At 37.1% G+C, this 21,851-nt stretch overlaps 1 protein-coding gene across 8 annotated transcripts in view; it reads left to right on the forward strand.

Annotated features, from left to right (window-relative positions):
• Nucleotides 1–21,851, forward strand: part of DOCK3 (dedicator of cytokinesis 3) — a 225,148-nt gene that overhangs the window by 68,619 nt on the left and 134,678 nt on the right. For all 8 annotated transcript variants that reach the window (XM_075433137.1, XM_075433142.1, XM_075433138.1 and 5 more), the window contains exons 6-8: nt 5,642–5,790; nt 11,969–12,053; nt 20,495–20,536. In XM_075433137.1, the coding sequence (XP_075289252.1) occupies nt 5,642–5,790; nt 11,969–12,053; nt 20,495–20,536 (276 nt within the window). The remainder of the gene's footprint in view (nt 1–5,641; nt 5,791–11,968; nt 12,054–20,494; nt 20,537–21,851) is intronic.

The raw sequence follows: 21,851 nt of genomic DNA on the forward strand, positions 1-21,851 counted from the left end.
TCATTCTTTTTACTGCCTAAGTTTTCATTTTCGCATGTGTCAGTATTTTAGACATTTTCATTGGCAAAAGTGACTGAAGAATTTATTTTTCTGTCACTAATTTACTCTGCTTTAACTCACGCTGTAAATTGAAATGCCCTCTGAATACAGTAGAGAATTAATTTAAAACAGTTTTATATTAGAGTAAATAATTTGTTTGAAGCTAAAAGCTATGAATATTCATAGGAGAGAATAAATAGTCTTCATATTAAAGCATCCGTTTTAATAAATAGAGAACTTAAGGCTAGAAGAATGGAAATAAACCAAAACCGAGGTGCCCTCCTTATTCAGTCTGTTACTTGTTTGCAAGACTCACGTTCATTAACTGTTCAGCAGTGCACTGTTGAAGGAGCGTCAGCTCAACCATAGACTCGTGAAAACTCCAGCATGGTACCACAACCCTGTGTAAATTTACTTTGTAGTTTTAATGGGGAGAAGTTGTAATTTACTTAACTTTATTCTTGCTGGATGTTACTTTTTCTTGTTTGTTTTCTGTATTTTTTTAACTTGTTAAAGGTCATTTTAGTTCCATAATAAAACAGGATTAGATGTCTAGCACACCTGTAGAACATGTGAATATGTGCAAGTATTCATCGTGTTCTCAAACTCCTCTGCTTTTCTGTGGGTGCCAGTCTTGATACCTGCATACTGGCCACATCTCCGACACGGGTTTTACTTCAGTTCCTTTCGCTGCTCCCGAGACGTCCCTGTGTTGGCTTGTGAAGGCTGACCTTTACTCATCAGCAGGCTCTTGATGGATACTGTCTGATTTGATAGGCAGCGTTTAAGGTTTGCATGGTAATAATATTAGAGATTGGAGGTAAGATTAAACTATAAATATTGCACAATTCTTTACAGTCCAGCAGAGCTTTACTGTAAAATAATTTGCTCAGTTAAAAAATCCAGACAAAACTGAAAAGTCAGGCATGAGTTTTGTGGTGCTTCCAGCTTTACCATTTCCTTTCATGTACTGATGGTGCTTGCAGGCTTTAATATCTAATTTAGATACTGAAATCCAGAACAAGGAACCTGGGAGAAGCTCCTCACTTTCTTTTATAAGGAAAATAATTTTTTGTCCCCCTCTCCCCTATAACAGCCTAAGGCAGTCCTATAGGAAATGTCTTCAGGGACTGCTCTTGAGCGAGGCGAAATCCTGTCTTTACTGTGGTGTTAGATGAAGTCATGGTAGCAAAATGACTATAAATAGGTCATCTTCCACAATATACCACTCTTTTATATATTTTCATATTAAGTGGTATTTATTTATAGAAGAGTGACGAAGGCAGCCTTATTCTTTCTGAGCCACCACAGGCCTGGAACAGCGAGTTTGTGTTGCTGCCCTGAAGCGTGGAAGAGCTGTGTGTTAGTGCGGGTGCAGGTTCGGTGTGGGGACTCCCTAAGTATAAAACCCAAAGAGGGGTTTTATAAAACCCATCGGGGGCCGGGCCCGGGCCGTGTCTCTGGGGGCAGGGGCCGGTTCCGCAGGGTGCGCCGGGCCCGGGCCGTGTCTCTGGGGGCAGGGGCCGGTTCCGGCCGGTTCCGCAGGGGTCCCGGCCCGAGGCGCGGTTCGCGCAGCTGGCGGCCGCGCCCGGGGGAAGGGGCGCGCGGCCCCCGGGCAGTGAGGATGAGGGAAGAGCAGCGAGAAGCGGCCCCGCGAAGACGGGGCCCGGAGCCGGAGGCGGCGAGCAGGTAGCCATGCTGCGGGCGGAACGGCCCCAGAGCAGGCGTGTCCTGAGGGAACGAGCCCGCGGGCAGGGCTGCGCTGGGGCAGGGGAGAAGCGGGAGGAGGAGAAGGACGGAGCTGCGGTGGACTGACCACACACCCCGCACCCCCCTCCGACATTGCCCTGCTGTGAGGGGAGGAAAGGTGGAGGAGTCGGGAATGAAGGAGGGAAGTTGGGCCGGGGACGACGATGACAAGGGATTTTAGAGGGTTCTCACCACCCAACTCTATTTTAATTAGCAATAAGTTAAATAAATTTCCCCCAAGTCAAATCTCGTTTGCTGGCACGGTAATCAGTAAGTGATCTCCCTGTCCTTGTCGCAACCCCAAAATATTTTCACGTTATTCCCTGGCCTGCTGAAGAGGGTGGGTGAGAGCAGGGCTGGGTGGAGGCCTGGCAGCCGGTAAAGGTCAGCCCACCACAGCACCAAAACCGGCTTTTGACTTTTGATCTCTATAGAGTTAATGTGGAGTCATTAAAAGAAAAAAGATCACAAATACCAGAATTCCACTTTTTGGTGTGTAGCTGCGTATAGGAAGGTTATCGAAGCACTGAGAAGCAGGACTAGTTAATAGTAACAGATCAAAGGAACGCAGCAAATATATTTGTATCTAGGGATAGTAAAATAGGCAACAAGACGTGCTAGAGGACAGACTTCTGCTTGGAAGAAGACAGTCCTCAAGTCATTAAAGCTGTCCAGACGCTTTGTCCCTTACACACCTTATTTATTACCATAAAAGTTTTCACATAAATATTTTACTTTTGTGTTCTGGATGTAAAACATTTGCCAGATATGTTCATAAATGTGCAGAGCTGATCATCCTGGATAGACTAATAAAGTGCTCGTTACTTGGTAGCTTGTGACAAAGCTAGATGAAAAATGAGAGGTTATAGGTGGTATGAAAATGTACTGTAAAACAGAATGAATACTTACATATTGGACTGACTGGCATTTTTTTATTTAGCTATTAAATGATTATAAAGTTTTGGGTTTATTTATGGTGCTACTCTGACTAAAATTGCTTGAATGGTTCTAATGCTTAGAATTATTTTTTCTGAAAATGCAGTGTCCAGGATCATCTGTTTCAATTTAAGCAGTTTTCTTTACATGGGGGTAGGAATCCTGAGCAGCTTAGCTTAGTGTTGTATTTTGAAAATCTTTTTTTCTGGAAAGAGAGAAGGCAGAGGAAAGTCATTAAAATACTTGCGTCTCCCTCCCTCTCTCCCAGGTGGAGCTTATTAGCCACTAGGCTCCTGTGGTGTGAGAAGGGGGGTTGTAAACTGTTGTTTGCTTCTTCCAGCTCTTTACTGTCATCAAGCCTGAATTTAAGCTACCTTCAACTCTGTTCTAGCTCTTCTTTCTCTCACACAAGTATTTTCCTTCTCTTTCATGGGTCTTGCATTCGTGGTTCACTTAGTAACTGTTTGTCTGAAATCACAGCTGCAGCTTCTCTGGCTGTCTGCTTTTTGATACCTCCTCTTCCTTCCTCATAGGGGACCTTGTATTTTCTGAAAAGGACACCATATGTTTAGTGCTCTGTCTATCAGTAGTTGCTCATGCTGTTTAAAGCAGATGAAATATTTTTTGAAGAATAAGTCTGAGAACTAAAGCTGTAAAGGACATATTGTCATGATCAGGGAACATGAGAGGTGTTTGAGCTTTGAGTTTGAGGATTTTTGGTTTTTTTCAGATAATTGCATAGGACCTAATGTGACTAGCTTTTAGAAAATTGTATTCTACGATCTCATTTATCATTTATTTGTGTTTAAAGTAAGTTCTTCAGATACTCACATAAAAAATAACTGTGTAAAAAGAACTCCAGAACATATAGTAATTTAACCAGCATAGTGTTCTAGACTTTAATTCATTGATAGCCTTGAACCATCGTTACAAAGTGAGGGAGTGGCTCTTTCAGCAGCTTTATTTGGGAAGTCTTAATATGATGATTTTGGATCTGATTCTCATAATTTCATTGCCAGCTGTTTTGTTGATAGATATATCTAATTTGCTTATTTGATAGTCCCAAACTCCATTGTCTTCATCTTCTGTTAGGAAAAAAGTTACAGCCTTTTCCTATTCACATCAATAGCATATAAAAATGGCTATTTCCTATACCTACTGTTGTCTTCAGCTTATATAGGACTTGCTTTGGACCACACTTAGTGAAAAAGACTAAACATAAATCTAGTCATTTTACCAGCTATACGTTATTATCTTCCTAGAATGAGTATTTTCAGCCCTGGAAATGTAAGTCTTTCTACTGGATCTGATGTTTATATTTCATTTTTTCAGGCAGGACCAGAACCAATGTTGATGCACAGTTGAAAAATTGTGCATATTTTCATCTCAAATTCGTTTGATAAGAACAGTGTATGATTCCATCTGTGCTTAACCTGCTTCAGCAAAATGGATGTGTAACAAGGTTCAGAGAAATTAACAAATTGCTGATCAAAATGGAGTGCATTTTGAAATCTGTTTTCCCCAGTCATGCAAATCTAGCGGTCTCATAGAAAAACAAACTCAAATAGAAATTCTTTTTTCATCTCAGCTTACCTGTTTTTGGTGAAGCAAGTGAAAAATGTTTTCTCTGATAATATGTTGCAATAGAAAACACTTAAGTTCCTCTGTCATATCTAGTCTTGATAAACCTAGGTATCTTTATTTAGAAATCTTTTATAAAACACTCGTTTACAGGCAGAAATGTGATTGAGACAATGCTAGCTTGCAAAGTCTTAGTTTCAGTCCAGTTAGTGTTTTCCCCAACTGAGATTCAAATGTTTCAGGCTTTGCATACAGGTAGGAATGGAGATTAGTTGTTCAAGAAAACCCAGCATTCAACTGAAAACCTTCTTGGGATCCTCATTCATTGCACATTGGCCATTTTATGCAGTATGAGACATGGCTGTATAGACAGGAGCTGCCTTGACACACAGTTCTCATCGAGCAGATGTTGGAGTAGTTTGGACATGCTTCCTTATATTATGGGTACTTATAGGTGGCCTTTTTTGTTAGCTTCAGGCTTTCCTTTTTGTGGACTTCCCATATAGTTATTTCCTGCTGAGAAAAGAAGTATTTCTGCTTCTGTCGAGGGGGGGGGGGGGGGGGGCTGGTTTTGGGGTGGGTTTTTTTTGATATTTGAAGACTACTAGTTCTTTTGGGAAAAGATTGCAGTATTAGTAGTTTGGATATTTTTTTTGCTGCTGAGGAGGGTGTGTGTTACTGTCTATGGTAATTTTCATGTTCTTAAAGTAGTTTTGCAGGTGCATTTTTATCATTAATTGGTCCCTTTTGGAGTGTAGATAATGAATATTCATATCCCCCCATCTAATGTAGATACCTGGGTGAATTTAGTAATAAGAATATCAAAAATATTGAAAGTGGTTTTCTGTTGTGGTGACTGTTCAAAGCCATTGAGTTAGCTGCTGACAGAAAAATTTTCTTGCCTCTGTTACTTTAAATCTAAAACTTTGAATTTATTACGTGATTGCAATAATTGATTCCTGCTGCACATAATGAATTGTCTTATCTATAGCATTAAGTTCCTTCAGAAAATGGACCCCTTAGCAGAGCCTAAACTTTAGAAATAAAAAGTTATATAATTTAAATAGCATCAGTTAACACTTTCTGATATAAACATTTTAAAGCTTGTACAAACTGGATTAATGTTCCTCTAGGGTAACTAAATGAAAATTTGGTAACTTATTAATATCTCTCTCTTTCTCTCTTTCCTTTCTTCTTTCTCACGCTCTTTCTCTTTCCAAACTTATTAATCTCTCTTCTTCCCTCTTTCTCTCCCCACCTTCTGCCCCCCTTCTCTCTCTCTCTTTCTTTCTTTCTCACTCTCTTCCCCTCTCCTCCCAAAAATATGCCTTTACAGAAACATAAGGTAGATCTTTTCTACAAACTGCGGCATGTGATGAATGAACTCATTGACCTACGTAGACAGCTGCTGTCAGGTCACTTGACACAGGATCAGGTGCGAGAGGTCAAGAGACACCTCACAGTGAGGCTGGACTGGGGCAATGAGTAAGTACAGGTACCTGTTGGGTACTGTTTGTTGTAATTATTTTTAAATAGCTTTTAATAAAAAAAAAAAAACCCAAACTTTTTCCTTGCAATAGCATTTGTACACAGGTAGAACATTTCATTATTTGGAAGTAAAATATAACTTTTTACAGTGGGTTTATTGTATAGTTCTTCTACTATTACTATAAATGAGCTGTTTGCTTAGTAGGTCTTTTCTAAGGCTATCTGCACTTTTAAAAGGTTTAGGTCAATTTACTTACTTTGTATCAATATAATAACTGTTAGGCTTGGGGGTACCTGTGCATAGATACTAAAGACCCATTTGTCAGTTGAAGTATTTTAATGGTTGATGCAATAACTAGAGAGTCTTACTGTCAACAGCAACATTGGAACTGAGGCTGTAATATCTAGACTTTTTATATAACTATAATACTTAATGTCTGTATTTTGCTGTTGATGACATTTCTCAGAGGTTTAGACTTTCCTTGTTCAGTTCCATGGTGAAGTTGTGGAGAGCTTTGTTTGTTTGTTGGTGTTTTTTAGAGCCAAAAAAGACTGCAGTTTAGATAGAAGCTGAAATGGTAATAAATTGCCATTAGACAAAAATTAGCCCTTCACCAAAATTGGTTTTGTTCTGACATAGAGTGTGTCAGACAGGTAAGTTTTCTGTGATATGCATATGACCTTTTCAAAGGAAAGATCACGCTCCTCAGGCATATAGTGACTGCTTTTCCACTAGGAGTAGGATTAGTGCTAATTAACATACAGCAGGAAGGAATTCTGTAAGTTGACAACTAAGGAAGAAAGTCATGTGTTTTTCACTAACATGTCTTTGTTATGACCCTTAGTCACCTACTTCAGGACTCCCTCTGAAAGACATACTTCAAGCCATTCATGAAGATTTAGCTAGCCCCCATGCTACATTTTGTTTCTCTCTAGTTGGAAGAAAGCTCTGAAGGACATAGACCAATAGGTTGCATCAAGTCATTGTTCTGCAGTGTGGAGTTACAGATACTTTCCGTTATCGTTCCCAGTAGAGTAAATGGGAACCAGGAGACCATTTTTGAACATTATGCCTAGACTTTTTTGCGCAAAGAGTGTATGGACGAATTTAGCAACAGGAAGCTGCAAAAATGTTGTAAGGAAAAAAGGTGAGGAGAGTAGACAGCAGTGCAGTAATGAAGGTGTTTGGGTTTTTTTTAGTGTAAAATCATTAAATATGAAGTACATTGAAACTTGAAAGGTAAATATAATGCAGGATAATTACAGAGAAGCATCAGTGAAATCAATAACTATAAATATGCTAATGATTAAATTCATCTGCACAGATTGCTTGTGTAGGAAAAAAAAATTCTGTATTTCTTACTCGTACCTAGACAGAAGAGGCTATCAATAAAGGAACTGCATAGAAAGGCATATGATTGAATTAAATCTGTACACTGTGCAGTATTTAAATGTAAGTGTCTAGGAATTTGGAAGGTCTTTCTGCAACATCACTTTTTTTCCATAGAATTTGCGGGAGATTTCTGTCACTTTCTTATAATCTCCCCTTTCTGAGTTTTGTCATGCAATTCATGACCACATGTCTTAATCTGTTAAAAAACCCTAATGATTTTCGTATACATATTCATATAATACTATCCTTTCTCGAGGAATGTAATAATGTTTATTGTTTATTTTGTCACACTTGAGATTTGCAAATAGTTATTGCCTTCAGAAAAGCACCTTTGTGCTTTTAGACTTTCGGTTTTAAGCATCCTTCTGTGTATTTATGCATAGCTGAAATCTCATATAGCGTCTTTTTTCCTGCATATCTTGCTAGGTTTTATACAGAATATTACAGATGCTTCTGTGTTTTAAAAATGTTTCACTCCTATACATTTTATTAGATTATTCAGTTTTTGAAGTCTGAAATGCTATTGGAAGTGTCCAATGTAAATAACAAGGAAAAATTTGTAGAGCAGGAAACAAACATTATCAAGCTGAAGTCTGCAATTCATCATCTCATTTTAAATCATCTTGCAAGTAAAATAGAAATTTGATTTTGAAATATGTTTAGTTTTTTTTAAATGAATGGGTATGGTTTTCAGCTTTTACTAATGCTTAGAATAGGAAACCAGAAGTAAACTTTTTGACTAACAAAAAACTGTTTCATTCTAGAGTCTTTTGCATCAAAAACAGATGAAGTAGTGTGCCTTACAGAGCTTCTAGTTGAAATGTGAATGCTCTGCTCCAGGGCAAAATATTAGTTGCAGCAGTATGTGCATACCTTATTTACCGAAAGGCAGATGAAGATTTCTTCGAAGTAATTTAACTTAAAAATCAGAGGTCATCTTAAATGATCTTCGGGATTGATTCTTTCAGATTAATATAGTGTCTGTCAAGAGATTAACAGAAGCATCCAAGTTTCTGAGCACAATCACTTTCTCTTTTATACTGAGAGAAGACACTTCCTTCCCTATAAAGGTGGGATAAATACACTGTGTTTAGGCTCAGAAACAGAGTCGAGGAGGGGGAGCCATCAATACTTTGAGGCTTTGGACAGATAAAAGTCATAAACAAGATGAGTTTGTACGCTTATGTTACTTTTTAGTTAAAGGTTATTCTTTTTCACATAAAATGTTATTAAAATCATTGCGTTAAAAGAACTCTTCCAAGTAGTTGCCTTAAACTCTGCACAGAAAGATCCACAGATAGCCAAAAGTTAGAAATGAATATTTGAAAAGAAACACAGGCAAAAAAATGTTGGAAATGAATGTTTCACACTGTCATACAAATAAAATTAAACACTGTTTTAAAATCACGGCCTTTCTCCTGCCTCCAAATGGCAGTGAGAAAGCCAATCACAGATGCAATGTTTGTACCTACTAACTACTAACATGTGTAACAATGTAGAGGGAATAGTGTGATCCAGTGAAGTAAACATAGTCTTAAAAGTCAAAAGGTCTTCAATTTCAGTACTCGCATCCTTAGAAGAGTATTTTTGGACTTTGAGTGGCTTACCCTCTTGTCATATTTTTCTTGACATGAAAGGAATACTAATTACTTACTGGTAGTGTTGCAAAATTAGCTTAAAGTTCATAAAATGCATTTGGAGTTATGTATTAAATGTACATGTGAAGTCATAATATCTGGAGATCAGTTTGAGAATTAAAGAAGTTCTTACTATGGTAGTAGTCATTGTTGCGTCAAAGAGGATCAAAATAGGAGTGAACAATTCAAGCAACCATAATGAAATGCTTTTAAGAAGGTTGCAGAAAGAATAGTTGCCATTTCTGTCTAAATATATAATATTTTTTCCGCTCTCCTGAATATACCTGTATTAATGATTGAATAGGGATTAAAACTGTAAGGAAGTCTCTTGGATGTCAGTCTTTGAAGAAAACCTTAGTAACCTCTCTGTAGTCTGATACTTCCATGCTCAGAAGAATTTGCTGCCATTCCCTTTAATCAATTCCTTACTAAGATTACTTACCTTCATCTCATCATCTTCATTTTAAGAAATAATTTCCTGTGTAGCATTACATGTGTGCTTTCCTAATTTCTTTATAGAAGACAGGCCCTGCAGCTTATTTCTATATGAAATAACTTAATACTGTCAAAGAAAAGCATCAAGTTGTGTTAGGACAGCTAATTTTCACAAACATGTTTCTGATATATGTATTTTTCCATGGATTTCTCTATTGTATTTCCTTCAAAGTCTTTTTTAAAGCTTGCACGCAGTTTATGTGAATCGATGTCAGGATCATTTCCTTTCCCTTCACCACCTTTATAAATGTATTTGTGTAAGAGAAATATGAATGATATTAAGTGAGGCTTTGATGTAGTGAGAGAAAGAATACAAGGAAAATTAGTGGCTGCAAAGTTAAAGCTAAAAAAATAAAGGTAAAGTATGCTATTTTGGAGCAAAGGGGTTGAGATCTTGCATGCTCTAGAGATGTAATGAGTTCACCCAATCTGTTCTTTAGGATTGGATGTGCATCTTAAAGACATTTTTTAGTCAAATGATACATTTCTGCAGGGTTCTTCTAGGAAGAGTTGTTATGAATTGTGGTTTTACGAATTCTAAATTGTGTAGCATTTGAATTATAAATAATGAAAGTGTTAGAAATTAAGACCATTCTTCAAAATTACCTTTAAAACCAGGTTGATTTTCTATAGAAGCCCACTTAACCTGAAGTACAGTTGTATGTTCATCCCTTTCGGTATTAAAAATCCTAGAATTTTTGTCTATTGGCTTGTCTTCATATTACTTGAGAGAAAAGTATCTAGAGATTTTGCATGGTGGATTTTTTTCAACCCCCAAAAAAGGAAAATTACAAAGACTTCTGTGTGGAAGAGGAGGAATGTCTACATGTCAGCTGGAGTTATCCCAGCCATATGCTGTCAAGAGGTAGTTGATAGGCTTGGGGATATTTTGTAGGCATACTTGGGAAATACTTTTGAAAGGCAGTTCAACACTAAGGCCGAATAAAAAAGCACATGAGTTTGCTTGTAAAAGAAAGTATTGTGGAGAGAGAATCTGTCAAGTAAACAGAAGAGTACATTATCCAATTTTTATGCGTGCTATGTTTTGGAGAAATACTGCTTGGCAGCTGGTGCTCTTCTGTTCCCACAGTATTTGATAATAGAGAGTGAAAGTGGGCCACTGACTAGATTGCCATTTCAAGCATTATGTTGTCAGTCCTTCGCTGCTGAAAAATAATTGATACAAATTAAATGCATAAACCTGAACTTCCACCTGCACAATAAATGACAGCATGTTAATACTAAAGCAAAAGACACCTTTGTCTGCTGGGAGCAAGTGTGGTGCAGGATTAACGGAGTATTAGAGAATGAGAAAATCTTGTGGACTGGAAATCCATGGTGTTAAGAGATTCAACTGAGAATGAGATAGCAGATAAGTTTCTCAGGGATGCTACTGCAGTTGTATTAAACATTATTAAGTAGAAGATAATACCTTTGACGTATTGAGTAATGAGTCCAACCCCTGTTTGACCCCATTTCTCTAGAGAGTTGAATGAGAATACAACCATACCAGGCTATGATTAGCTTTGACAGTTTTTTCTGTAAAACTTTAATAGTGCTTTGTAACTGTAATGCACTTGAAAGTGGTTTTGATAATGTCATTAGAAAATCATTTGTTACTATCTGTATGTTGAGGAGAAATTCCTTTATGAATATACTTTAGAGGTGGGTGTGTGTACACATGTGAGTGACATAAGACGAAAGCAGGAAAATGTTTCGTTCATGTGTTTCTTTAATTTTACTATTAATATGTGTGTTAGGAATAGCTTTTTATTGTAATGCTCGGAATTCTTTATGCCTCAGAACCTGAAGATCTACAGAGCAAAAGTTGGGTTTTAACAGCTTCTAGGTTGTCTCATTCAACAATCTACAATCACTACTTAATTGTTAGTAGTTCTTCATTTATTTGTCTGGATGCAAAATAGCTTATTCTGTCTACTACTTGCATGCAGCTGTGACCTGAAATTCCTTCTTTACTATAGAATTTCTTAACTAGTCATCCTCTTTGCACTTTTTTTTTTTAAAATAATTTGTATGTTTGATTTGAGCCAAAATATTATTTCAGTTCAGAGTAATTAAAGGGGTTTTTCTATGTGTGTTACAGATTAAAATTCTTGTTGATATTGCTGTTATTGTTTAGCATTTAAAAATCCTATATTTATACAGTGATAAAGTTGAGGGTTTAGTTGTGTGAACACTAGAAATTTCAAAGCAGTTTCCCTAGGCACGGTATCTATTTGCACTTTTGAATAGGGTTACCAATGGGACTTTTTCATTACGTTGTGAAGGAGCCTAATCAAATACTGCAGCAGAAACCAGAGTATTAAATTTATTTGCCTATTGCATTTCCGGGTATGAAATTAACTTGTTCTGGATACTGCAACAACATATTGGCCAAAAGCTTGAACTAGCATTGCTATAGCTCTGCTAAAGTCAGTGAACAAAAAGTAACAAGTTCGTAGTGGGTTTGTTTGATATTTGAGTTTGATTTTATTTAGAAGAATTATCTGTTTTATGATTAACAATTGCAAAAAGACTTCAGTAGTTTAGTATTTCTTGTGTCCTTGCCTTTGAGTAAGCACACGTAGTAGATAATAATGAACGCACTAATATATTATACTTATCATTGTTCCTTCCTTCTCTTTTTCAGACATTTGGGCCTAGACTTAGTTCCTCGGAAGGACTTTGAGGTTGTGGATTCAGATCAGATCAGTGTTTCAGATCTTTATAAAATGGTAAGAAATTTGTGTGAGATTCCTTTGCGTTTTCACTTTGGGAGAGAAAGAAGGGAAAAAGTTTTTATTCTTTACTCTTACATATTTTCTTGATTAGAATAGTGTCATAAGCCAAAAGTCTTTTTCCTTTACACCCTAACCACCAGAATAGTCAGTATCTCTAGTACCCTGAGTTTAGTAAGAATTAACCAACTTTCTTTCAGAAATAGCATGCTTATATACATTTTAGTTTCAATTTACGAAGTAACATGGTATGAAAACTGGAAAAGGTAACTCTGAATGTTGTTTCTTCCTACAATTTTCATCTTTTTAAAAATGTGTTTTTTCAGAAGCAGCTAAAGAAGTTCTAAGAAATGTGCCCGTCATATACAGCTAATTGGACTCCTTTCAAACTTTGGTCTTTGTTGCTAATATCAATATACTAGCATTTAATGAAGTAGCAATAATCTCTTTTCATTTGTTTGTAGAATTAAAGAAAAATAGGGCTGGAAAATCTTAAGCGGTCATCCAGTCCATTCTCCGGCTTAATGTCAGGATCAGCTGTCTCTGTCATTTCTGGCAATTTGTTCTCTGTTTCTAAAAATCTCCACAGCCTACCCAGGTGATCTTTTTGCTCAGGTCACTGTTCTTACAGTTCAGAAGTTCTGTTAATTGTGGTCTTACACATAGAGATTTATTGCTGCAGGCTAAGCTTCACATCTTCCTGTCGTATCCACAGAGAAACAGATTACTCCTGCATGTTTGCACTGCCCTTTATGTACTTGGAGACTTGTTAAGTCCCATTCAGTCTTCTCTTTCTTAGGCTAAAGAACCCCATTTCTTTCAGTTTTTCTTTATAGATCGGGTTTTCTAGACCTCTGGCTCCCGCATGTATTCTGCAGATGTTATATTACAGAATCTGGTTTGCTGCTGCCTTTTGCAAGCATAGTGTTGAATTCTGTCAGGTGGGAAATAATACAAAATCTTGGAAGCTCCAGAGATCACCTGCTGTAATACCTTGCAGAGCCAGGCAAATGTCATGGCAAATTTTATTGACATGAAATGAAAAAGGCTATGGATTGACGTGCTTTTTTGGGTTTCTTGACTGTGACTTCAAACAACAATTAGTAACTTGCTGGGAAAAATAAAACTGCTTCCCGTTGTAGGATCTAGTCTTGATCAGCCTATTTTTTCCATTAATTAAAGCTTCTCAAGCCTGGAGTCCATCAACAGTTTGTGTGAGTCCAAGAAGTCCATGAGAGCTACTAGTTGACTCTTTCAGGAGTCTGCAGATGAAGAATACTTAAGTGAAAAGTCTGCTTCGAGAAGTTACGCAGATAATCTTTGTTCTGTTTCAAGGATTTTTGAGCTCACAGAAAAGAATGGGAGGAAGGAGGGAGACCAATGAATAAGCTAATTTGAGCAAGACTAATCATTGAACATTAGGGCCATCTCTGTTGTATGGCAGTGTCCCCTAGAAAACATATGTGGTGTGTTTGAACAGGAATGTTAGGATTTTCAGAAAGAGTAGTACAATGCTTCATTGCAGCGAGTTCCAACTTCTGTCATTATTAGTCACTAGTACATTCATATTAGTACACAGTAAAGTTAAAGTTGTTTCAGAAATGTGAATTGTGCCATTAATGAACTCTAGAGCCACTAGTGCAATTCACAATTTAGGTGCATTTGGATTCTCTGTTGTTAGTAGGATTATGTAATACAGTTAACTTTGTTTGGAATCATAATGTAACTGCAAAGGGAGAAACAGAATGTGATGTTCAGAGGAAAGTGAATACAGACCTTTCCTGAGATGCTACTGTATTTAAAAACAAACAGAACAACCAGGAGGAAAAAAAAACAAAAAAACAAACCAAAACAAAAAAAAACCAGAAAGACGAACCAGCATTACTTTAATGCAGCTTCTTAGCTTAATATTTTCCAAAGAACATAGTGGGTTTTCTGCATAAATATTGTTACAGTTTCACTCACTTGTAGTAAACGTTTAATTTACTGTTTTAAAATGTTTAGCCTTCGGCTATCTAAGTTTAGGGAGTGATAGGTCTGTGTCTAGGTGTTTTTTTTTATATAAAAAAATGTACTTCTTAAAACAAAGGCATGTTTTGTAAACAAGCTATATGCTGTTGCTGTTTTGGATTGTTTGCACCATATAACTGCGGATTTTGTGGAAAGAAGTAAAAAATGTGTTACATAAGAAATACTAACAGACATCACTCTACAGTACTAATTTTTAATGTTTGTTCCTTATCTGCCATGGACCAAGGAGAGGTTGGTGCTATTACAGCAGTTTCCCTTGAAGTACAAATAACTCAGTACAAAATTCAATCAGTAATGGCTCAGAGAATGCAAGACAAGTTGCTAATGGGATTGCTTTATTAGTCTGTGCTTCATTCTGCAGGCTTTTTTACTCTGAATACTTGTATTACAGCAAATAGCTACTATTTAATTGTCAGAGTAGTCTGATTATGTCACCCATCTTAGTACTGAAGAAAGTGTCCATGGCACAGTGTGCTGCTCAGTTCTGTGCTGGTGTCAGGACGTGACCATTAGTCATTTTACACTTCACCATTGCTTTGGTTTGTAGATTCAAGAAGACAGTGCTGTCTAATCTCATCTAGTTCATAGTTAGAAGGCAATTTCAGGAACCAAACCAGCTGAAAGCCTGTTATTTTTTTAACTTAAATCTGGCAGAAATGGAAAGGGAGGGAGGTTATTGGTGTGTTTTGTTGTTTTAGGGGATTTTTGTGTGATTTTAGTTTTGGTTTTATTGTTTAACAAAAACCCAGGAATAGAATCTTCCTTACTCCTGGCAAAATACTTAATGGGTTCTGAAATGAGCAGTGAGGTTTTACATTGTAAAATAATTTTGCAGGAGTAGTTGTGAAAGCTGAATTACATTCTCATATTTGCAGGATTGTAGAATGTTAAATGTACCATAGAAAACAGTCTCATATTAGCAGAACAATGGATGAGTTAACACATTCGAATTTGCTATCTGTGACAACAAATTCAAGCATTTTATACAGAGTCTTTAGACTTAGTATTACTTTTGTTGGTAAATTTTAAATTTTAAAATTGGAGCAGCTTTTTTTAGCTCTCATTTTTCATTGCTAAGTATATTTGTGACTATTGTATGACTACTGTATTCACCTCTTTGTCAGAACTGTTGTGCTTTGGGGCCTTCTACGTCCTGTTTATCCAGGTTACTCATTATGAAGCTAAATACTAGTGGCTTCAGGATGCACAGCATTTTTTAGAAATTGTTGCTATACTCCTGAAGGAAAGCAGATTACCCCTTCCTTATGAGGATGTGTGTGATTTTCACTGATGTGATGGAACACTTTTAAAAAACTTACGTTACTTCTGAAACTGTGGGAAAATGTGTTGTCAGAATTCTGCCACAGAGCTTGGTGCTGGAGTTGCCACTAGATTGAAGCTGTCATTAAGCAACACAAGTCCAGCAGAATGTCAGAAACATTTGGATGCTACTTTCAGTGAAAGGGGTTACAAGACACAAATGTCTGGAGGCATTTGCGAAAATCAGAAATGTTCAAACCTGATGATTGTATATGTTTTGCTTTTCTATAAATTTATTGATTTGTCTATGTGTCTTCAGGATGAATTTAAGAGGTGCATGAAAGGCACAGCTATTGGCTATGTCACTGCTAGGTCTTAGCCATTTCTTTCAGCTACCTGAAAAAAATACCTCAAGTTTACCAGAATTCCTAATAAATAGACAAGTTTCAAATGAATGCTGCCATCACCTCAGAATTGCTTATTCTTTATTCAGATGGAAGGTGAGATTGGTAAGAATGAGTAGTTATAAAACTTGAAAATAGAGACTTCAGTTGCCCAGAACTCTGCTGGAAAAGGAAACCAAATGGACACAAACTGTGCAGGAGCGTCATGAAATCTCTTTGTGATTTTTTGTTTGTTTGTTTAACAAAGCAGATTGCCAGAGGACAGATTTGTGTACATTTGGTTCTGAATCTTAGTAAGAAGTCGGTTGAGAATATGAAGATAGAACGCAGTTTATTTGAGACTGATTTGGTAATGATAGGATTCACTTATTAAGCATCGTTAGGAAAGGAAGGAGGAAGAACAACAAGAGAAACTAATATTATTAGATAAACTATCACAAGAAGCAAGTTTGATGGGGAAAACAGAGGTACGGAAGATTGATAGCTTTTTCAGTAAATTAAAATTAAAACCACAAGATACTTACTAAGAGGGCAGGTTGGATAAATTAAGGATTCTTCATTGCCTTCAGTCACTAGATTGAAGGAACGGGAAATTAAGATTACCAAGAGCGAGTGTAGAAGAACAGAAGTATAGAAAAGCATAACAGAATAACACAGATGGATAAATAGAAAAATTAGAAAGGTAATATGCAAATTAAGATATAACAAGCAAATACTGTCAATTGTATCAAGAAACAGTTTTATATAAATAAACTGGTAGTAATTGGGCAAACTAAAGATTTTATACTGGGAGAATCCAACTGGCGTACAACACAAGAAAATAACGTGGCATTTAATGTCTTTTTCACCCCCCTCAAGCTCTGGTAAGGCGGTAAACTGTGTCAAATCACTAACAATACCTGTGGAAAAGTGAAAGGAGTCACAACCAAATAGGGGGGGAAGTTTATAAAGTAGTCATCAGTTCCAAGGGATTTAGAACTATATACATTTCATTGGGGATGTCTAGAGAAGCCTTATCAGACATGTTAGTGATAGTCATTGGAAAGATGGGTTCCAGAATACCGTCAAAGGGAAAACATACTTTACACCTGTAAAAAAGGTGAGGGAGGAGGAGGAGCTAGTAATCATTCTCTCCCTGTGAAAAATGCTGGAAGAGGAAAAAAAAAATCCAATTATTTGCAACAGGGAGGTGGGTTATAGTGACTGAGAACTTGTTCAGAATAAGCAATTTTTAAAAGTTCTAATTTGCTTCCAGAAAACAGATGAGTCTAGTGGGTAGAGGGAAAGCATCTAATGCCATATTTAGATTTTCATGAAGATTTTAATTGTTTTTTTAATTGAAATTCTCCTAAGGTCATTAGTTCTAGATGAAATTACTGCAAAGTAAACACAAAGCTAATTAGAAAACCCACACTAAAAAAGAAAATGGTGGAGAATGGCTGTCAATAATTTGGTTAAATAGGAGGAGGGATGAATCTGCTTAATTTCTTGTGGTCATCCTTCATTTTGTAGTACTTCATGTTTCATTAATGACTGGATGATGAAATAAGGAGTATGCTTACTAAATATGCAAATACCACAGAGTTGGAAGTGGCAGTACATGGGAGCAAAGGATCAGAATTCAAAATAGTGTAGAGAAATTGAAGAAATTATCTGAAAAGCGTATGATACAAGTGAGAATCATAAATGCAAGGTTTTAGCTTCTGCAGTCAATTGTTGCTTCTGAAGTACAGGTTGGGATGCTACAAGCTTAGGTGGTTTTGTAGGAGAGGATTTGAATATTATAAGGGAATCACAAGCTGAATTAATTAATCTTTTTATGCTAATGAGGGATCAGACAAGAATCAGTGGGCCTAGGTTACATTGACAAGGATTCGGCTTAAGCATCAGAAAGTACTTTGATGAAGAAAGATATACTGAAATGGATCGTCTTACCTGTTAAAGTTTGCACAACCTTAACAGGCAACTGTCTTTTGAGAAAAAGGTAAAACTGCTTCTTTTTTTTAGAAGGAAGATGGAGAACTTCTTAACAGTCCTATTTTCATATCACCTCACAAAGCTTTTCAGGTTGGAAGGGGCCTTGAGAGATCCACTCAAACTTCCTGCTCAATGCAAGGTCAATACTGAATTCAAACCAGGCTGCTCAGAGCTTTATCCAGTTGGATCTTGAAATTCTTCAAGGAAAAAGATTGGATCCCTGCTCTAATGCTGGACTGCCTTGGTGGGGTTATTTTCCTCACTGGAAAGCTGGGATATCCCATGTTGTAGTTTATGACCACAGTGTTTTGTCCTCTTACTGTGCAGCTCTGTAAAGAGCCTGGCTGTGTCATCTTAATAACTTCATAGTTATTGGAAAGCTGCCAGCAAGTCACCTCCAAACCTCCTCCCCACTAAAAAAGCTGAATTCCCTCCACCTCTTGTCATACACCATGTGCTCAAGCTCCTGGCTGCGTTGGTTGTCCTTTGCTGAATGGGGTACAGTATTTCAGATGTAGTTTACTGAATGCCGAGTAAAAGGGAATAAATGTTATTCCCAATATACTGGCTGCATTCCTGTTAATAGAAATAGTAAACTGTTAAATGTCAGGTGGCTAAACCAGAATGCTCTCTGGACTTACGTTTGGCTTGCTGTTTAGCAGGACCCTGCCAGTCAATTCCCTGCCTATACCATGGAAGGATTAACCTGTTCCAGGTGGAGAACTTGTGTTTGTCCTTGCTGTATTTCATAAGGTTCCTTTTAACCAGTTCCTCTGGATGACCTAGATCCCTCTAGATGGAGGCAGCCTCCTTGAATACATCAGCTACTGCCCCCAATTTAGGATCATCTGTGGATTTATTGGACTGCATGGGTCTCAGGATAGACGTCTGAAGAATACATGCCATCAACCGCTGCCTTTTGAGCTTGACAAGCCAATTCTTTGTTGGGGTTTTTTTACTAGTATAGTTGGTCTTACCCATCCAGGTGTAACTTCACAACTTGGGTACAAGGATGCTGTTGAAGACTGTGGTGAAGGCCTTGCTTAACTCAGGATAGACAGCAGCCACTAGCCTTCCCTCATCTACAGATCTGGTTATTTTACCCTAGAGGGCAGTTAGCTTGATCAAGCATGATTTACCCTCGGTAAATTCACATTGGCTTTTTTCAGTCAGCCTCTCATTCATGTAACCAAAAATGGCTTCTGAGAGAGCATGTATACTTTGGGCACTTTGCCTAGCCAGAGGCAAGGGTATGTAACAGTAACTCAGTCAGTGGTTTTCTGTATTGTAATAGCATGGTCCTGAAGCATAGAAGTAGAGAGCTAGTGAAATCTAGTCCTTTGATTGTGAAAAATTTAAAACCCGATTTTTGGCCGCTTACTAGGTTTCCCTAAATGTGCATTCTGTAAGCAGCTGTGTTTGCTGAGGAAACTGTAGCTCTTCAGACCACCTCTCATATTTCTGTTGCTTCAGTTTGTCTCCCCCTTTCTAACTTGGATTTGAAGATGAATTGTAGTCAAAAGAAGCCAGGATACCTTGAGCAGCTGAAATAACTGGCCTTTTCTATGCAAGCTGATTCTGAGTGGTTGCAGGTGACAAAAAGATTAAATAGGCAGTTTAGCCACCTGAAGGTTTTAGCATTTGGAAGATGGTGCAGTAGTTAAATAAACAATGAAACTGGAGATCATTATTTCTTTTGCCGACAGTGTGAAAGAAGATGTTTTTGTAACTGAACATAAACAGATGTCAAAATATGCCATTTAACTTAATATCTTTATTTAGTCTCATTATGAAGATTATCTCTCCTTTTGTGGTAGAAAGTTTCATTTTTGTTCTGTGTGAAAGACAGTGGCATGGTTTGGAAAAAGTATTGCTGAATAAATTTTGTGGACTGTCTTTTACTTTCACCTCTTTTGAAGCTGCGAGGTTATCAACAGATCGTGCTGGTCCTGCTACAAAGTGTATATGTTTGGTCAGAAAAAGATGTTGGGTGCGTAATAGAAAGAGGTGGAGCGAATGAAGAGAATATTTATTAATATGTGGTAGTGTTAATATTTCAGTTTAAAATGCTAATGTTAGGATGAACGTGTGTGGAACAGGCATGGCAGAATCATTAATGATATGGTTTTTAAAGCTCTCTGAAACCTTTTCAATTTAGATTAGTATTTAAATCTCCATTTGGAGATTAAATGGTTCAGTGAGTTTTGCAGTCCATTTTCTGATTAGAACATCTCCATCTAGCATAAAAGGCCTTAAATACAGGATCATCCTCCAAGTTCTGTTTTGGACTTGTAGCTCTTTACACTGGTACTTCTTTACAGGTGTTGGCCAGCTGAAATTGCAGAAGAGTCTTTAATTGTTTATCTGGATTTTTTTCCTGATCAGAGCAAAAAATTTAAACAAAATCTAAAATCCACCCTTCTAGATGTCTGGTTTTTAGCAAATGCATCTTTTCATAGACAACATACTGGTAAGTGAGGATTACTGGTGAGGTATCTCCCGATTTAGCCATTTGTGTTAAAAGCTAAGGTATATGCCACCTGTAAATTGAAGTAGTTAGGCTAAGAAATGGCTTAACTGAGAAGAGCCTTTAGGAAATCTAGTGGTCTTGTGACTGATGATGTACTGTGGAACAAGGCTATGAAAAGTTGATACTAATCCTGAACAGTCATATTTTAAAATTGCTGTTCTAATGCTACGCAGATGTAATGCAAATGTTTCTTACTTTCAAAAAGGTTTCATTTTTACTATTTTTTATCTCCACAGCATTTGTCAAGTAGACACAGTGTCCAGCAGAGCACATCACAGGTAAATGTCATCTTTTGAATTTTTGTTGTCTTCAAGTGTTTGGTAATGTATGTAAAGGTAGAATGGAGATCATTTGGGAAGTCCCTACCCATGGAACACTTCCTTAGAAGATCCCCAAATAATTAACTTACTAAGATTCTTCTTCAACTTCCATTTAGGCCTGTTTTCCTTAGCTTTAACTGTTGTTCTTTAGAAGATCAGCTTCTATAGTGATATTGAAAGCCTCAGTTGGCCCATGTGAGTCTTCTTTCCACCTGCTATCAAATGGCTTAGTAGGCTTCTGTTTCACATATCCTTTCTGTAGTAATGTAATCCCTTCCTGGTCGTGGAATCTGGGTCTAATCTTAGCAGGACGACTGTGTTTCCACAGGTATGGGTCTTTAAAGGGTGAGGATTTACTTGGATTTAATTTGAAATCCAGAAAAAAATGAATTTTAAACTCTGGTTTTTATGCTAGTACAAATCTGGGTCGAAAGTCTGAAAATGTTAAGATTTTTGTTGTTAGTATATACTTGTCTACACATTCAGAGGAGACTCACCTAGTGAGCATAGGATGTTCATGCAACCTGTTTATCAAGATCAGCATGCAGTGGATATGAAGGGAAGTTGTTGAGTCACCATCCCTGGAGGTATTTAAAAGACTGTAAACATGGTGTTTAGGGACATGGTTTAGTGGTGGACTTGACAGTGTTAGGTTTATGGTTGGACTCCATGATCTTATGGGTCTTTTCCAACCTAAATTATTCATGATTCTATAAAAATTAAAGAATATTTTTATTTCTGATTATGCTCCTTTTTCTTTTCCCCCACCCCAATTTTCCCTGTTGTTACTAGGTCTTGATATACTGAGTCAAAACGTAAACCTTTGTGCTATTTGACTTCATTGGTTGCTCATGCTATCAACCATTAAGATTTCTTTTTGTTATACCTGCAGGGCATATTAGCCTTTAAAGCCTGATTCTAAATGACCTCCATAAATCAATTGCAGCTGCTGAAAAGAAATAATGTAACAAATGTTACTCTTAAAAATGTTTTGAAGTCCATCTGCTTTAAATGCAAATCATCAGGATTTCCACTCTAGAAATCTACTTACTTAATTTCACTTAGATCACCTTAGAATCATCTTCTTATAGTTCATTTTCAGTACCAGAATCAAGATGATATTTGAGAAATAGGATTGATGTGGTTTGCTTGATAAAAATAGATTTCAAATGAGTAAAACATTTATCTCGTATTTACTTGGTTATTATGGTTTCTCAAACTGTTCAGTTTAAATATGGAAAAAATAGAGGAAGAAAACTGTCATGGATCTGCA

This window comes from Opisthocomus hoazin, chromosome 11, assembly GCF_030867145.1.
Source record: "Opisthocomus hoazin isolate bOpiHoa1 chromosome 11, bOpiHoa1.hap1, whole genome shotgun sequence".
Classification (NCBI taxonomy): domain Eukaryota; kingdom Metazoa; phylum Chordata; class Aves; order Opisthocomiformes; family Opisthocomidae; genus Opisthocomus; species Opisthocomus hoazin.